Source organism: Octopus sinensis, linkage group LG7 (genome assembly GCF_006345805.1).
Source record: "Octopus sinensis linkage group LG7, ASM634580v1, whole genome shotgun sequence".
Classification (NCBI taxonomy): Eukaryota; Metazoa; Mollusca; class Cephalopoda; order Octopoda; family Octopodidae; genus Octopus; species Octopus sinensis.
In genome coordinates, this window is record NC_043003.1 from 93,126,385 (window position 1) to 93,146,384 (window position 20,000).

The window sequence follows — 20,000 nt, forward strand, 5'->3', positions numbered from 1 at the left end:
ATGATATTCTGTACTTCTTAATATTTCCTTTAAACAATAACGTTTTAGAAAAGAGATTAGGCTAAGAACATTATCTTTTTCTTATTGTCTAATTCTAGATGCCCTACTTTTCTGTGCATAGCCGGTTATTGTTTATATATTTCTCTTTATACTCTGATAACCACCAATGCATATGTTTGAGTCTAAGCTTTTGTGTTAACTTATTGTAGGAACTCAAATAAAATTCTTTCTCTATATATTTCTTAACCTTAAATATTTGTATTCTTCCAAGATCTACATTGAGATATAAGAAAACACACACATACACACACAACGATTTTCTTTTAAATATAACAGTAATTAATATACAATATCAGGTATGTAGCACAGAAACTTATTCACCGAAGATTAAATTATAAAGAGGAAATGATGGCATTTTTAAAAATAATTTTGTAGCTGGACATGTAAGTGAAAGAGACTTAGGAGCTTGTGCCTTTTGTAAACATACATTTTATCCCGGCTGCTAATGTAAACACCGCAGATAAACTACGTCAGTGGTGAAAAAGGAGGATTAACGTAATTTATTTCAGCATTCGTTACTACTCCTGGCCACAGAGAAAATTGTATCTTATAACTATTTATAATACTCATAAATTCCGTTAAAAGCAAAGTGACCTGTGTATTTGCATATTAGACTAGGCATTAGCAGCGTAAATTAAATAATTATGCGATGAGAGGATAATTAAAAATGTAAGGTAAACTTAGAAGTGTATTCTGTTGTGTCTGGGGAGAGTCATTTTCTTTTTGTGCCTCATGATTTAACACACTCACCGGTAAAATTTCTACTTATTCCTTATTTTTATCTCTCTATATACAAAGCTGAAGTTGTCTGTGTATAGCAGGTTTGATAGCCTTCAACTAACACTATCTCCTCCGAGACCCTGCGGCACACAAGTTGACCAAAATTGAAAGTATGATAGAAGAAGGTTTGCTCTTTATTCCGTTGAAGAAAACATTCAAATCGGACCATGTTAAGACCAAAAATTATTTACATCAAAAAGGTGCTTTTTTTTCTATGAAAATCCCTATTTTTTACGATTTTTTGACTGCTGTGTCGCCATTTTTTGGTATATTTCAACTAGAAAAATGTTCACTTAAAGAGAATAACAAGCTACATAATGCAAAATTTTTACTTTTCAAAAATTCCAATTCTAAAGGCTCGAGACAAACCCGAGCAACGCCGGGCGATACTGTTAGTTTTCCTAAAATTTTCGTTGCATCTTGCAACCTTGTTTTCAGTAAACACATTTTAGTCTTGCTTTCCAATTATAATTATATAGAGTTCTGTAAATTGTAGATACCAACGCTTGCACAGATTATGCACATGAAGTAAGCCATTTCAGTTCTGTTTCAGTTTGTGTATATTATAATTAGCGATTAGCTGTTATTTTCCCAGTGGTCAGAAAAGTCAGTAACTGATAGTTGATGAAGCAATAATAAATGCTAAAATTAATCATTTTGATCTGTTTTTTTTTTGGACACCCAAAGAAAAACCTGTTGCTTATATCCACAGTGCATATTTTGTATAGTGGAGATAAAATATACACTTGTAAGATGACCTTATGTGTAATGCTGCTTTTTATTTTGTCACTATATTTTTTGACAAGAAAGCAATTCTCGACAGGTGATCTTGTGGCTGTCTTTATATTTTTACGAGAAGATAATTCTTGTTAGGTAATGGACAACAGTACAAAGAATGGATACAAAATATATAGAAACATTTCAGATTACTTTTCAAAGCTTTTTCAAACATATTTTGACAAATCACATCGTATTCGTGTAATCTACTGAGCATTACACTTCTTTTAACTTTCACTGCTTTCATACATTCAGTAATGTATGCCTGCACACGGTTTTCTTGTTTGAAAAAAGAAATTTACTAGACACAATTTAAACCATCTGTCACACATATTACCGACTGATGAAACCGTGTATATAAAATGAAATAAAAACTTGACAAGTTGTAAGAAAAACTATCGCGAAGAATCATTTGATAACGCAAAGAGCTGTTAAATTCATTTTAAATAATAATTTTTTTGTGTGAATTATGTGACGTAAATTTCGACGCCTCATAAAAAAAAAATTAAACTTAAAGTGAATTTAATTGCTTTGGTTCTTTTACTTTGAATTTACAATCAATAATAATGTAGCCCGACAAATTCTTAAAAAGATGGAATGGTCACAGCTGCCTGTCTTTGAACATAGGTCTGCTCATCAGGACTAATTTGGAGCTAAACCATAACAAGAACCAAGAATACTGTATTCTTGAACTAGATACAACGGCAAAGCCTGGAATTAAGTACCTTGTGATATGTAACCGTTACTCTATCATCTCGCCTGAATGCTGCCAAATAAATTTGACGCGTGGGCGTTGAAACTTTATTAATCAATCAAATGTTCACAATTAGGCTAAGGGTTTACTACTTTATCAAGTTAATTAAAACAATCATCTGCAAAGGTAAGCCATAATATTAATTCTAACATATTTTGAACGTCTTGCCTCTCTTGGGCATCGACAAATTCAAGCTTCGACGTTCAGCATCTCACTTGGTAAAAACCCACAAGAATATCTATCATCTTTCCAACAACAATTTTAACTACCTTTTTGAATGCAATATTCTATCACATTTGGACACATTCATAAACTCAAAAACAGCGCAGCACTCATACTCAAAATTGTCAAAGAATTGAATGAACTACTGGTGTCGGATGTTAGCTAAAAATCGCATATTTATTGAAATTAGCTAACACTACACTTTCCAATCGATGCAGCGTCAGTTTTTATGACTTCGTTCACTTTCGTTTTCTTTTATTTTCTTGTGTATTCTATGCATTTTTCTATTTTCATATTTTCCTGTCATTGCATTCCTATCATGACATGATTTATTGCTGTATTTTGTTACATTCGTACCCTTTTCTGAAGCGTTGTTTTGTACCTGAGCACTGTATACAATAAGCTATTATATATTATTTTTTATTCATTTTTCGATTCCTCTGTCAGATATGGCAGAAATCATTAAGCAGATTCCTTTGATATTGACGTTCATCCTTCGTATATCTGAAAATGATCAGATTAGCAGCTTTACTGTTTGTGGATTCTGAAGCGGCTTATTAGGCCATTGGCATAAAATCCACAGTTACAGTTGGGGCAAGACCTGGTGAGTCTCTCGTTTTCCGTGCAACCTTCCTATCTTTAGTTTCTCTTTTTCCGATCATTTATTGAGCGCTGTAGTCTAGAGAATACAGTACTTCGCCACATTGAGCTATCTTGAGCAAGATATCCCCAAGATGTACTCATAATGAAATAAAGAAGTGTAAAACAATTACTCTGGCTTTTCCAAAATACAACTATATTTATTATAGTACTTTATGATAAGGAGGAATTTTTAAAAACGTCCCGAAGATAGACAATAAATAGTGTATACTCAGCGAATCAAACGTTTCTTTTTAATATAGACAAGAGGATAAAACCCCACTTCGGTCATGAAAGACCATGGGATTACACCTAGAAAGTTACTTTCCGAATCACAGGTCCGGTCAAGGTTGTTCATGGAAGACGAGCAGCCACTCATGCATACCAACTTCCCCTCTCCATGCCACCGATGTTGTCCAAGCGAAATACAGCTGAATGAATTGGAGCAACGTGAGATAAATTGTCTTGCTCAAGAACACAACAAAACACAGCCCGGTCCGGGAATCGAACTCACTACCTCATGATTGTGAACCCGACTCTCTAACCACTGAGCCATGCGCCTTCACTAATGTAGACAAATACAGACATATCAAATATCTCTCTTATGATAATCTTACAATATAAATTTAAATATTTATTAAAATTATCTCCGTCTCTAGAAGATGTATCGTTGTTACCAAATGGCAATTAAGACTAGCTTCACTTGAGAAGAAGAGGTAATCTCAAGATTCAAGAATTCTTCAAAATCGACATTAAAGAAACGGACACGCTTACGGTCTAGATATGAGAGAACAGTCGTGGACGTTTCAATAGTTGTCATTAGTACAACAATTACCCGACTTTATCTCCTGTTGGCAAAGGACAACAGTTGTTGAGTTGACAAACAATCCCACTCGAATTAGTTAAAGCCTTCATTTCACTCGGGCTGATTAATACACGGTTGTCCATAAGAAAGCTTATCAAACTTTTTTTCAGTATAATTGCCCTTTGTCTTTTACTAACATCATTTCAAATCTCTCCTTGCAACGATTCTTGCTATAGTAATTTAGTTCTGGGTTCTCACTACATCACACATCACTGCCACATTGCAGATCTGGTCATCAAAACTAAGTAGAGACTTCAAACTTGAAATCTTCAAAGCCACAGTCGAACCAATTCTACTATATGGCTCAGAAACCTGGACGTTATCAAAGAAGCTTGAGAGGCGGTTGGATGGAACCTACACTCGCCTCCTTATGAGAGCTCAAAATCTCTCGTGGAAGCGTCATCCAACCAAAATGCAAATATATGGGAAACTACCACCTGTGTCATCTCTTGTGAAAGGTAGGAGAGTCCAGTTTGCTGGACATTGTTGTAGAGCTGAAAACGAGGCAATTTCTACTCTTCTCCTCTGGAAGCCATCTACTCGCAATACCAGAGGGCGCACACTCTCCTACCCTGATGTAATCTCCAGGGATACAGGCATCCAGCAACAGGACCTCCGTAATGCTATGATGGACCGTGAAGTCTGGCGTAACATAGTAAATTCCATTGTCTTGATCACGGTCGAACAATGATGATGCCACATTGCATCACATCACCAGATGCAACTAAACACGTGATCACACTAGAACACTAACACATACGACTAATCAATGCATTATAGTACTGGTCGATCAACTTTCTAAAAATAGCAGTCAAATCGCACCTTAGTCTCTTAAAGAACGTGCGCATTAGATAATGTAGATTTACTGTTGATAGGAAAAAGATGGGGTGGCCATGACTAGAATGCATTAGAAGATAAGCTTGCTGAATCAGAGTTGACCTGGGGCTTGGTAACGATACAAACCGCAGCTATACCACAGCACAAAAGATCTCATCGTTCGATCGACAACTTTTGTACCCAAAGCTCTCCTTACTAAGAGCTGATGTGGGCCATAGACAGCGAGAGCTTTGGAAAGAAAATTTGCGAGACAAAACGAATTTTCTTCTGAAAAGAAGTTGGGGTACCCTTCTCACGACAGAAAACCACGGGCCTCTATTTTTGATCTTCGAACCCCTGAAAACAACAGCTCATAATAACCGTTATCACTATCACAAGAAAGTATGACTGGTACACAAAAGTTTGAATTAACTCTAGAAATAGAAAAAAATCCGCTTCCAAAAAGAAAAGAACTTGCCAAATTGAAAACGTTCGTATGACCCCATTGCATTAATTAACACTACTGACTATTGGACAAGACCAGATTTCAATACATGTTGTCATAACAGGTTTTCATTGCAATGAGAATTTGTTCTAATTGTTATTGGTTGATTCAAGTTGATTCACCTATGAAATAAAGGATAACGACTGGACGTTTTCAATATACTAAACATCTTGTACGAATCAGAGGTTAAGTTGACCTAAAATTTCAGGATTTTAAAAATGTGTTAGCCTTTTTAATAGAAGAGATCTCGGCCAACAAAAGACTGGTGTCATAGGGTGTGTGTGGGTGTAGACCGCATTGGACTACAGTATAAAAGGAGGGTTACACTAGGAGGGGTACATAAAAAAACCATATCAAAATCATATAAAACGCAAATTTAATCCATAAATGTGTCTCATGTAGCAAATAAAGTTTAATTCTAATAGCGTTATTTTGATGTAGTTCTTAAAAGACTTTAATTTTATTACATTCTTAGAGAATTTTCACTGTAGCCTCATGAAACTATGGAGATAGATTCAGGTTGTTTGTAGGATATAATAATTTAAATGTTTAATTAAAATGTTCCTGGCTATTTATATTACTGCTATTTTCATTACATTAGGTGATATACAAGAATTACGGTCCACAAATAAATATTAATACAGAAACTGACTGAAACAAGCAAAAGAATAAGGATTCTGTCTGAATTCTGGAAAATAAGGATTCTGTACGAGAAGCGTTTCCATAATACGGGGAATAAGATCGTAAGTTAACGCACTTAGGTATCAACATGTACTCAAGAGATGCCGCTGACTATGTGGAATTTTTGATTGGCTTGCCGGTATGAGAGGTTAGTTTCAGTAAAATTTGAGCAACTAATCATGCAGGATGGATATTTTTAATTAATACCTTGGATAGAAATATCACTATTGCAAAGTTGAATATCTTTAATGAAGTAAATGTATGGAAGTCCTTCAATACGATAAGAACGAAAAAGAACGTTATATCACGGAAGAAGTTTGCTTAGTAGACCTATACTAATTTAACTTAAGAATATTTTACATCAATAAAGAGAACACACGCTTAAACGTATTTGTTGGTGAAGCTTCTTGAAATACAGTTAATTTGTAATCTCTATATATAAAACTCTAGTTGTGTGAGTGTCTGTCCCCTTCGATTTAGATTCCTAACTCCTCCCACATTTTGCGGTGCAGTTTAACCAAATTCGGGTATCTTATAGTCGTGATTAATATCGAGCCCGTCTGGCTATTAGCGCGCGTCAACGATGAGTCTACGATTTTAAAAATAAATTAACATCATTTTTTATTCCATTTTAATGCATAATTTTTCGTGTGTCGATGGCGGCGAAGTTGGCGTCCATGGTCACACCTGCACCTGTTTGCTTCTCCCCCTTCTTCCCTCCCTCGTGAAGCTGTGGGGAAGGGAGTTTAAGGAAATCAACGTCGTAATGCGTTGTCAAGGAGACCAGCGTTCTTTTAGAACAACGACTTCATGGCTTGAAGACACCAAAACAGAAAATGTCTACGATCAGTCAATGATTTAAAAAAAAATTTACCATAATTTTTTTCCATTTTTAATGCATTTTTTGGCTATAACTCTCTAAAAATGCTTATATAGTTATTTCCCTTACAAACCCGAGCAACGCCGGGCGATACTGCTAGTTAAATATAAAATCAGATGCAGATGGTAATAAGACAAACCAGGGTGACTTATTATCTCTACAGGCTGTTAGAATATAAAGATGTTCTGAATGTTAATCGTTGATATGTGCTTTTAGGGCAGCCTTTATCTTTTCTCGTAACAATAAAATGATGAGAAATAAGATTGCGCAATCTAACAAGATTTTCGGCTGAGGCCTTAAAACTTAACGCGTTACGGACTTCATAAACACGGAGATTATTAATTGTTTATTTAATTTAATTTGGGATAATTACCTGACATTTCCTGACATATGCGATCAGGAGTATACATCAATATAGGTTTAACGGTTATATTGACTTAGCAAGAGGAAACAGGAATTTTGACATTTAAACTTTTCTAGGGAGGAATATATAAGCGAAAGGGGCGGGGAGAGAAAGTTACAACAGGTATCGAAATAGGTCGTTATTACAGTTCTATGGAAATTCACTTTGGCCTCTACGATGTATTCTTCAAAAAGCTATATAAAATCATAAACTCACCGATATCACCTTGGTCCAAATCCTTGTAATTAATTCCTTTTTCAACAAATACAGGTCGTTGTCCTTTTTTTACAATGTCCTAATTTGAAAGAAAAAAAATGTTCACAATAAATACGATCCCAATAAATGAGTAATTTCTAAAGTTCAAAATATCATATGAATATTATATCTGTTATTGAAATATCATAGCTGTTATTGAAATATCATATCTGTTATTGAAATGTCATAGCTGTTATTGAAATATCATATCTGTTATTGAACTCACAATTATAACTAGGTTGATATATAACTAAGTCTACAAGACGTACGTATGTGTGTGTGTGTGTGTGTGCAAACTGGGAATGCTTATCATTCGTGTTGGAGAACTTTTAACTATTATGGCTCTAGCTAAAACATTGACTATGCCTATACTACACACACATATCAATATATCATCCAATATATCTTTATATAATAGGTATAGAGTGTTCAATGGTTTAAAGAGGGATCAAAGTGATGTAATGTACAATAATGTGCATGCAAAATACTCATTTGATAAATACATTAGGAAGTAGAAATATGAATATTGAAACAAATATCAGTTTAGATGAGAAGAGGTTATGTTTCGATTGCTAACCCAAACTCATCTAGTGGTGGGATTAGTAAAGCCATTATTACACCAAACGTCGCGATTGAATCCTGTAGTTAAGTATTGTATCTGTCTATACAAATACACAATTTAAGTGTAATGTGTTCTGTACGTAAAGAAGATTCGGCCTGTCTAAGCTCTGCATCCCCTTGTAGCCTAATACATATATTTCTTAACATAGCTTCCGTTGTAACTTTATATAAAATGCATACCAAGTACTGACAATTTGAAAGAATTAAAATAGTATATGTTTATATATTTCACATATGCATACATATCACCGTGATCACCGTGACCGACCAGGCTATCAGATGTTGCTACACAACGCTGGTCACAATGCGCTTCGCATTGTTTTAGCCTTCAAATGACGCCATGTCACTGGCTAAGCGAGCAGGCCAACAGAAGAAAGAGTGAGAGAAAGTTGTGGCGTAAGAGTACAGCAGGGATCACCACCACCCCCTGCCGGAGCCTCGTGGAGTATTAGGTGTTTTCGCTCAATAAACACTCACAACGCCCGGTCTGGGAATCGAAACCGCGATCCTACGACCGCGAGTTCCGCTGCCCTAATCATTGGGCCATTGCGCCTCCACATATGCATACATATACACACGAAAATGTATAGAAACTAGTATTCTCTCTCTCTCTCTCTCTCTCTCTCTCTCCTCTCTCTCTCTCTCACACTCACACACACACACACACACACACACAAGTTGTCTCAGCTCCATGTTACTTGAGGTTTCGTAGGCGCAGATGTTTATATGCATTTTAAGATGAAGTAATACTGAGCGGAGTCTACTTTTTATTAAATACGGACAACTTTAAATGTATGCGTTGAGAGCAACATCCTTTCGCTTGTTTACCTACATGTATGTGTGTCCGAGAATATGTGAAACCGATTAAAAGAGTACAGTCTACGTGCAATGGGGAGTGGACAATTTAACGTTTCGGATAGAACTCTTCTTCAGGAAATAGTTTACAAGAGAGAAATTAATGACAGGCTAAATTACTGTCATTTTATTACCCTGGGTGAAAAGCTATTGTAGGCTACTGTATGTATGTGTATATGTACGTAAATGTATACATTTCTGGATATAATACACATACATATGTATATATATATATATTTGATCCAAAGTTTTCTCTTATCTATGCTGAAACTAAACACACACACACACACATATATATATATATATATATATAAATCTATATGTGTGTGTGTGTATGTATATATATATATATATATATATATATATAAAGCTATATGTATGTGTGTGTGTTTAATCTATATATAGGCTTATTTTTATATATATACGTTTAGTTTCAGCATAGATAAGAGAAAACTTTGGATCAAATACACACGCATATACATATATTGAAATACTAGTATATATTCCTTGACCTGTTAACAATAATGTTATTGTTGCCCTTGTAAGCAAATAAAGAATAACACTAATTGTTCATGTCCTTTCATTACATATGGGCTGAAGACTAAACAATTATGTTGGGTAGATTAATCGTATAACATTTTCAAGTAACTAGATAAGTCATTCGGATAAATGCAAGTAATTTCCTTGTTAGGAACATCAGCACTCGATATTCTATACTATATGTTGTACGTTAAGTTTATTCATGCAGACAGACCACCACTATTCTCTTCCGTTTTTACTGATTTTTTTTGCTCCCTAATCTTTCCGCTATCTCACTTCAGAGTAAGAAAGACCCGCTAGTTTCATTGATGCCACAGTAATCTGTCCTTTTACCTCTCTTTAAAGCATTATGAGCGAGGATCTGAGCAATGTAACTGCCCAAATTAATCCTGGAAGGATGAAAGACAAAAGTTAACTTCGACAGGATTTGAACCTCATGCACAAAGAACAACAACCACAAGGTATTTGTCCAGTGCTCTGACTACTGTTTCAACTGACCACCGCAAGTTCCCAATTCTGTAGTATTTAGTTAAAGAGGTTCAGCACTAGATAAGTATTATGTATACTGTTAGAGCCGGCGCTAGGAAGTGCGATTAGGACATTGTCAATGGGACCCTCTACTCTACCAAAACTGAAGATTGATGTTTTATGCTTTGTGTAGTTCGCCATTCAAACCAAAACGCGTTGAGGGCTTGAGGCTCCACCATTAACCACAATTATATACTAAAAATTCATTATATTGTCCTCCGTTCGAGGGTGTGCATGGGGCCCTCTCTTGGCGTGGGGAACCAATTTGAACACATCTGTTTAAACCAGCCCCGATACTGTTTAAATTAGTCGGACTGGTGGCTTCATCTTCATTGTCATTTTCACTATTATAAACAAAATACATAATATAAATTCATCATCTCAGCCTGATAGATATGTACTAGACAAAAATTTATTTTTGATATCGTTGCTGATGATACAACACTTATATTCCGGTTAACCCGAACAGGATTACTATTATTTTTCTTTCTTCGTACAACGTAAAGACAACGGGGTTTTATATTGCGCATCCATTCAAAATAGCACGCGTCCTGATTACGGGGCGGCAGGTCTTCGTAGAAGTCGTTTGGTAACTGTCTATTACTGAATGGTCAGTCAGTCGGCTCACCATATAGAGATGATGTACAAATCCTTCACTCAGTTTTCTATTATCCCTACAAAGCATCCTTCATGTGAATGGTATATCATATAAATCATATAAATGTAAGGTGGCGAGCTGGCAGAAACGTTAGCACACCGGGCGAAATGCGTAGCCGTATTTCGTCTGCCGTTACGTTGTGAGTTCAAATTCCGCCGAGGTCGACTTTGCCTTTCATCCTTTCGGGGTCGATAAATTAAGTACCAGTTACGCACTGGGGTCGATGTAATCAACTTAATCCCTTTATCTGTCCTTGTTTGTCCTCTCTGTGTTTAACCCCTTGTGGGTAGTAAAGAAATAGGTATATCATAAAAATCAAACCAATGGACTGATATAACTATGTTCATCAACACCGGAAGGATAAAACGCAAAGTTGACATCACTGAGATTTTAATTTGGAATGAAAAGATTCGTAACTAGAAATTTTGTCTGCAATCCAAACGATTCAGTCAACCCACCGTTTTGCAATAGATTTCTTTTGGCACGAGATTGCAATGGATTTCTTTTTGCAGCAGTGGATTTTACTCGATTAGAATAAGCTTAATATATTACTCAAAAGAGAATTAACGAGTGGGCCCTTGTGGTAGCTCGACTTGTTAGCAATAACTGTTAAATTTCCCTCATATCAAGTCCTATCATCTTAAAAATATCCTTAACTTAATTACGTTTGTGTATAAATCGTTAGCAACCCGGACAAAATGCTTAGAAGTATTTTGTCTGAGTTCAAATTCCGCCGTGGTCGAATTTGCTTTTCATCCTTTTGGGGGTCGATAAAAAATGTACCGTTTGAGCACTAGGGTCGATGTAATCGACTAGCCCTCTCCATCAAAACTTCAAGCCTTATGCGTATCATAGAAAAGATTAATCAGACTGCTGTATTAGCACACCGGACGAAATCATTAGCGTTATTTTGTCCGTCTTTACGCTCTGAGTTCAAATGTCACAGATGTCGACTTTGCCTTTTATCCTTTTGGGGTCGATAAAAAAGTACCAATTGAGTCGATGTCATCGACTTCAACACCTTTCAAAATAACTGGCCTTGTGCCAAAATAAGAAAGGATTAATTACACTTGTGCATGTAGGTGTAAGCTCGAAGTCCCGGTGTCAATCCCACTGCGTGGCCCCATGGGGAAACGTCTGGTAGATTGCTTTGGTATTTTAAAAAGTACAGCTTTGTCACACAGTGTATCATGTTGATTCAATCACTTACACGTTAAATCAAGAGGAGGTAATTCAGTTGGCCGAACGAGCTGAATCCTCGTCATCGAACGACAGATACCCACCATCATTTGTGTATGACAAATGAACGAAGAACACGTTTCAACACGTTTTTCATGACGCTCAAACATCAATATGGATTATATATTTAAAAACCCCAGGCGCACCGTTTGTGAATATGCTGTAAACTATAACACATTTGCTCCAACACAACCGATATTACTAGTACAACAACATTGATTTCTTGCATAAGCCCAACAATTCATATATAGGTAAAGATTAGAATATCGGATTTAATCCTTTAACTTTGCTTACTTCTTTCGTGATCTCTAAATTCTGAATTCAGACTCAATGTCGATTGATCAGATCAAACGTAGTATGCGTGTCATTATACTGCAACACCGGGTTCAAATGCTGTTAATATGATTTAGTAAAATGGCGAGCTTCGATGAGATTAATTGCTTTAAAAGTCTTTTGCTGTTGGTCCTATGACATAATGAATTATGGGAATTCTCCAAAGTTTTATCGATCCATGCCGAATGGAAACCAAAGACCATCGAGGTCAGATTTGAACCCAACTCGAAACGCTTCTCTCTCTCTCTCTTATATATATATATATACATATATATATATATATATATATATATATATATAAGAGAGAGACAGACAGACAGAGAAAGAGGTTGGATGAAATAAGCAAAATATGAGATTTAATCCGGATGCTCTCCTCTTTCTACTAACTCATTTAATAACGATAATATAATGAAATTATTATAAATTTACAGCCAAATTAAGAAACCCAATAGTTTGTTGATACCATGCAGTAATAAGAGTTCGAACCAACCAGGGAATCTCTAATCGGTCATTCGAACTGCTAGAAATCGTATTGATGAATGGGTAATGCATTCATCAATACATCATGTCTATATAAAAGATAGAGTGGATGCAAGCGGAACGCCTTTGATTATAGGCCTGTTCGTTTAGGGTTGGTCTGGGGTTAAAAAACAACAAGAACAAAAACAACAAATAAGATCAAAGTAAGTTAGTGAAATTGGCTCAATTACTCGCTGAAATACTTATGTTACAAAATCTGTCGGGAGTGAAGAAAACGAACACTTGATACTCTTATTCGCTTCTTATTTGATGTTTTTTTTTAACTAAGTAAAAAGATCAATACTTTCGATTATGGTTTATAAAAAAAACTGTTTAATAGCTCTTCACAAAATGTCAATACTTCGTTATTTTGATAGTTTGACATACATACACTCATACACGCATGCACTCATACATACATGCATGATCACTGATTAAAAGACAAGAAAAAAACCCCCACATAAAAGCGAGATCAGAAATATCCGATTAGACGAGATGGTTGACATCTCTCACACGAAATCTATATATTTTCTAGAAAAGGCTCTGTGTATTCACTAAGCTTACTCAACAGCAAATACGAGAGTCTAGACCGATTGAACATAATGCATTGATCATTCAAACGCAAGCATAGACAAAAGGTTCCAGATATTGGGAAAGTTATATAGTCAATTAAATCAACACAGTCGTACAACTGGTGCTTAGATTATCTCTCCCAGAAGGACGAAAGTCAAAGTTGGTCCTCGTGAGAACTTCATTCACACTGTAAAACGAAGTTTTGATGGAGAGGGCTAGTCGATTACATCGACCCTAGTGCTCAAACGGCACATTTTTTTATCGACCCCCAAAAGGATGAAAAGCAAATTCGACTCGGCGGAATTTGAACTCAGAACACAACGATGGACAAAATACTTGTAAGCATTTTGTCCGGGCTGCTAACGATTCTGCCAGCTTGACGCCTTATTCACAAACATAATTAAGTTAAGGATATTTTAAGATGATAGGACTTGATATGAGGGATATTTAACACTGCTAATTCTATATCTTAATAACAATCCCTAATTTAACTCCAAGACCAGCAATTTTGAAGGATCTCGGTATTTGACAGGTCAGTGGAAAGGAGGAAACAGAATGTTGACAATAACACAATTTAAACTAAGAAACTACAAAGCCAGAACAAATACTACAAGATATTTTGTCCGACGCTCTAACGATTCTGCAAACCCACGACTCTAAGAATAACAACCATGATAATTGTTTCAAATTTTGGTACAAGGCCGACAATTTTAGAAAAGGGACTAGTCGATTACATCGACTCTAGAACTTGGCTGGTACTTATTTTATTGACCTCGAAAGGATGAAAGGCAAAGTTAACCTCAGTTGCATCTGATATCAGAATGTAAAAAGACGGAAAAAATGCCGCTTAGTATTTTCTCCGATGCACTATTCTGCCAAACCACCGCCTTAAAAATAATAATCCATCCTACTAAAAGCACAAGGCCTGAAATTTTGGGACGGGGAGAAGTAAATTATATCGACCTCACTACATAACTGGTACTTATTTTATCGACCCCGAAAGGATGAAAGACAACGTCAACCTCGGCAGAATTTGAACTCAGAACGTAAAGACAGACGAAATACTGCTAAATGTTTTGCCCGGCGTGCTAACGATTCTGCTACAATAGGCACAAGGCCTGAAATTTTGGGGGAGGGACCTAATCGATTACATCAACCCCAGTGCTCAACTGGTACTTATTTCGTCGACCCTGAAAGGATAAAAGGTAAAATCTATGTCAGCAGAATTTGAACTCATAACATAAAGACCGACGAAATACCTATTTCTTTACTGCCCACAAGAGGCTAAACATAGAGGGGACAAACAAGGACAGACATTTGTATTAAGTCGATTATTTCGACCCCAGTGCGTAACTGGTACTTAATTTATCGACCCCGAAAGGATGAAAGGCAAAGTCGACCTCGGCGGAATTTGAACTCAGAATGTAACGGCTGACGAAATACGGCTACGCATTTGTTGTCATCTTTGCAGTACAATATGGGTAGGTTGTGAGATAAAGGTATACATTACACATAACCATCGACAATTATAGAAAGCATTGTTTTGATGGAATTCTCTCCCTATATACGAGTTTGTCCAACTTCACGAAGTTTAGGATAACATCACAGAAACTATGGAATAATATAAAAAAGTGTGAACTTTACTTTATGATTGCATAGTTCTTTATCTGCTTGATAAATACCATGTCACATTTGCACAGTTAAATGACAATATGACTAAGACTCCAGGATCGATTCGAATCTGCCTTTTTCTGGTGTTGAACGGAAGCTTGTGATTAGCGGAGCATATTTAATAACCAGGGCATAATGTGTTTACATTAAATCGATAAAAGCAGTACCAGTATTTTATTGATTTCTAACGTTCGTATAATGTTTTACATTTTGGGAGAAGCGTATAGTCGATCAAATCGACTCCATTACTGAATAATCAATCCCAGAAAGGGGAAGTCCAAGTCAACCCGTGTATTTCTTTAATTGTCTAACAACCTGCCCTAACTACAATTAATCTTCCGTACCCCGCACCAGCCATTTTTCAAAGTGCCCTACATTGAAACTACGTCAATTTCCAGCCATTTCCGACTCCTGTCAACTAGCTCTACAACTAACCACTAAGAAAGGAGCCTCAACAAGGTTTTTCGACCTGCAAGAAATAACAAAATGTCCCTCTAAGACCATACCGTCTTAACATGAGACGCATTGACAACAATGCAAGTTTTAGGTACCTTTAACAAATCGGGACGGGGTACAGGTGGAATGTCGTTGATTAACCAGACTCGGTCAAAGATCACTTAGGGCTAAATTCCATCATTACAAACCACATCATTTCACCACCATACGTTAGTCATCTAACAAGAAACCAGTAAACAATCAACAGCCTATATATCGGAAACAGCATGATCGAATGATTAAGAAGTTTGCAGGTTAGATCCCATTGCGTAGCATCTTGGCTAAGTATATTTTATCATAACCTCTGTCCGACCCAAGTTTTGCGAGAAGACTGAAACTGTGTGGATTGCATCTGTAATTTAAAACCCAAGCTTTTGTCACAAATGTGCCATGTTGAATCTGACTCACTATTACTTTAAAGTGAACTCGAGTCTGTGGAATATTCAACCACTTTTTTGCTAATTCAGTGGGCAGGTTGCTCAGTTGATTAAACAACTGAATGTTCATTACTGGAACCGATGGGGAGGCATCTATCCTCCACTTCTTCACACTACTAAGAGCAACAATAGCCATTTACATCAACCCTCCTTCCTCGACAACAAAGGCCGTTAACGACGACGATGCATGTCGTTACCACTGCTACCACCACCACCATCGCCAACAACAACAACGGTACCATCACCGCCACTAATACTACCATAATCACTACAGTGGCGTTGCGTGGGTCTTGGTCGCCATGTGCTGTAAGCCTATTTAGCCACGTCCTTCCTTAAAAGTACCATCAGCATATATTTGCACCTCCCCAACAAAATGGCTACCTCGTGCAGCCCGCATGCTCTGCGCTACGCCATCGCACCACAGCCACGACCATCCCCATTAACAACAGTATTGATATACCACCATCGACGACACCACCAACGACGACAATATCATCAGAATCGCCTCGGTTTCGCTTCTATCTTATTTAGGCATTAATTAGAACCCCACCCACAAAAAACCCCACCCACAAAAAAAACCCACGTGTTCATGTTCTATCTCATTTTTAAATCGAGCTATTAAAGTAGAGCGTGAATCATTGATTTTTCAATTGTGTCACTGTCATTGTTACCTTTCATAATCTATGATGATCGTTCTCAGTCAAGGACAGTAAGATCGATATTTTTTGTAGAAATAATTTTACTATTGATTTGAATAACATATGTAGCGAACATATAGCACAGTTCTAGTTCTCTATGACAACACAACTCCTGCAAAGCCCTCACCAGAAATGCGAAGGAGGTCTCCGGGTTTCGTACAACGTGCAAACACTCTAGTCTCCCTTTGTTTTGTCTCTGGCAAAGTGATTTCTACTAACTTTGCAGAATCTTCCTCCTCACCTGCTTCTCAATTATGATGGTTCTGCATGCTGTACTTTCACGAAGACATCATTCATATATGCTGTCTGCTTTGCACCCAACTCCTCACTGCACACACCAGGAAAATCCCTTCTAGAACCATCGCTTTCCAATTAGACAGTTTCACCACTATGTACAAATATATGCCAAGTAAGAAGGCACTTCTGGTCGTTTCAAAACAAACCCACTGGCTCTGGCAATGTCCTTTCCATTTGCCTCAAAAACTACATACCATAGCCAACTGCTATCATCATCGAACCCTTCAGTCGACCCCCGCTGCTGTATCCTCTGTAAAGAGATAAATCTCAATCTGGAAAAATATCGCAGTGCTCCATTCCGAAGCACAACTCATCTGACCCTACCGATTATCGTACTCACTTTCAACATCTCATTGTTGATGAAGACAGCTATTAACAACCTTCTCCAGTACTCACTCTTTCTTTCCTTCCTTCCTCCCTCCAAACAAAAACCTGAAAACTTTGGCATTAATTTTGTTTAGTAGATACAACATCCGACGACACATAATGATTTACTTTTGACAGAGCTGGATATGTTTTCCTTGATTTTAGAGATAACATACATACTGAATTTTTGTTTGAAGTCTTATCAATAAGAAATATTTAAGATTTTGCTGAGGATGCAGTTACATTCCGCTAGTTTCCTATTTTGTCTATTGAAGATTTAATCTATATCTTGATTTGGCTGCGTATAAATATATTTTATTAACTTTAAAGAATTTAAATTATGTGTAATACAACTGTTTCAGCTTTAAGAATGTTTTTAGCATTATTCTTAAAAAATTGAAAATTTTACAGTGGAAATCAGACGTCCCCTGCCAAATTCAAGATCACAACATACATGTACACTGCAACATAATTTCTTTTCCTCAACAGGCCCTGCCCTATTTAACATTGTCCCGAGGGAGATCAAAGAGGAAAAGGATCCCATCAACTTCAAACAGAGTCTGGATAGATTCCTTCAAAGAATACCAGATAAGCCACCCATAATTGGATACAACTCACCCAACAAGAACTCACTACTTGAACAAAACTTGACTTAAACAGGATTCGAATAATCCTATCAGGTGGTGCTATTAAGTTAGACATGGCCTGGACCAATCTCTGGTCGAAACATATCTAAGTTTATCTAAGTTTATATTCGCTCAGAATTTCATTACTCTTAACTGCAGAAAGCTGTTTTATATACTCGTCTATCTTTTGTTGAGGAATGTTATATTGAAAACTATTTTTCTGTTGAGATATATCAAATTTATTGAAGCGACGTGACCTGCAGAAAATATTAATATCAACGTGACCTGCAAAAAATATCTATTTTGGTAGATGTTTAAAATCGTTACTCGAATAACAATGAAAATTGACCTCTTTTAAACTGAGTTAAGTTTTACAATTCCTTTCGGAATAAATATATAACATAAAATATGATGACAAAGGAATCAAACGATTATCTTATGAACTTCATAAGCTTACACGGCTGTTTCTACTGAAAGATGCAGTGGATTCATAGCTGAATGCTTGAGTAACACTTTATAGCTTCATTAGAAGCTCAAGTATGAAGTGCAATTTATTTGGGAAAAAATTACATTTATGCATATATAAAGGAAAAACATAACCAATGAGAAAGCCAACACGAATGTCATTTATTCCTTCGTCATCTTATTTTCTCGTTTCTGCTCTATACTCTGCTAACGCTTCGTTCTGAAGCACGTGTATATTGAATTCTATATTAGGTTATTAGTCTAGCTGTGCCTAAGCAACACCCACGCATAAATATAATGCCGAGTTGCATAATAGGCGGTAAATCGGTACGATAGTTAAAATGTTAGACAAGATACCTCAAGACATTTTGTCGTTTTACTTTACGTTCGGAGTTCAATTGTCAATTGTCAAGTTCGTCTTTCACCCTCAAGGTGTTAATAGAATTAAGTACTGCGGTTATATTAATTGACTATGCACTCAACCCGTAAAATGTATAGCTGTGTGTCAATACTAGAATTCAATTCATTGGATTGCAAATCTTTATTTTTGATGTGTAATAAAACGTGGAATTTATATGAAAACATCAGAACTATTAGTATATTGTATTATTTAAGCATAAATAAGGTGGCAAGCTGACAGAATTGTTAGCAAGCCGAACAAAGTGCTAAGTGTAATTTCACCCGGCTTTATGTTCTGACCTCAAATTCCACAGAGGCCTACTATGCCTTTTATCCTTTCGGAGATCGATAAAAAAAGTACCCGTCAAGCACTGGGCTCGATGTAATCGACTATACCCTAACCCCCAAAACTTCAGGTCTTGTGTCTGCCTGTGGCAAAAAGGATTATTTAAGCATGAATCAAAGAGCTAATAATACAGAACTACTTCATCATATATATGTATATATTACATACACAAGCCATATATATATATATATATATATATATATATATATATATATATATATAGCTGATCAATAAGTATCCAGTCTGATCAATAAGTATCAGGACTGTTGATATAGTAACGAAGCCAAAGCACGCAGAGTGAAGACGCTTGGCGGATTGACCTTGAACTCTGCTGTGTATGCACACCAAGTTTTAACGTTCTACCTCACTTCTGCTATTTACAGCAGTGCTTGGGAGGAAGGTGTGTAGCGTGTGACCGTCGCAATGACTACGACAGAGAGAGTTGAGCAGAGAATCTGAATCAAATTTTTCCAAACGATTGGCCATCTTGGAAACGTCTGAAGAACTCGTACACTTGTGTGCAGCTCATACACTCTTCTACATACACTTTCTGCAACTTTGCGTGGGTCCCTGAGCAGGTATCGCCATGACAACTTCCTCTGTCATGGCCAATGCAACGATCACACGCTACACACCTTCCTTCCAAGTACTGCTGTAAACAGTGGAAGTGAGCTAGAACGTTAAAACTTAATGCGCA

General features: G+C 36.5%; 1 protein-coding gene across 1 annotated transcript in view; it reads right to left on the reverse strand.

The window, feature by feature from the left end:
• LOC115214124 (calpain-9) overlaps window positions 1-20,000 on the reverse strand; it is an 88,285-nt gene that overhangs the window by 48,740 nt on the left and 19,545 nt on the right. The window contains exon 2 of the mRNA XM_029783185.2: window positions 7,599-7,677. Coding sequence (XP_029639045.1) covers window positions 7,599-7,677 — 79 coding nt within the window. The remainder of the gene's footprint in view (window positions 1-7,598; window positions 7,678-20,000) is intronic.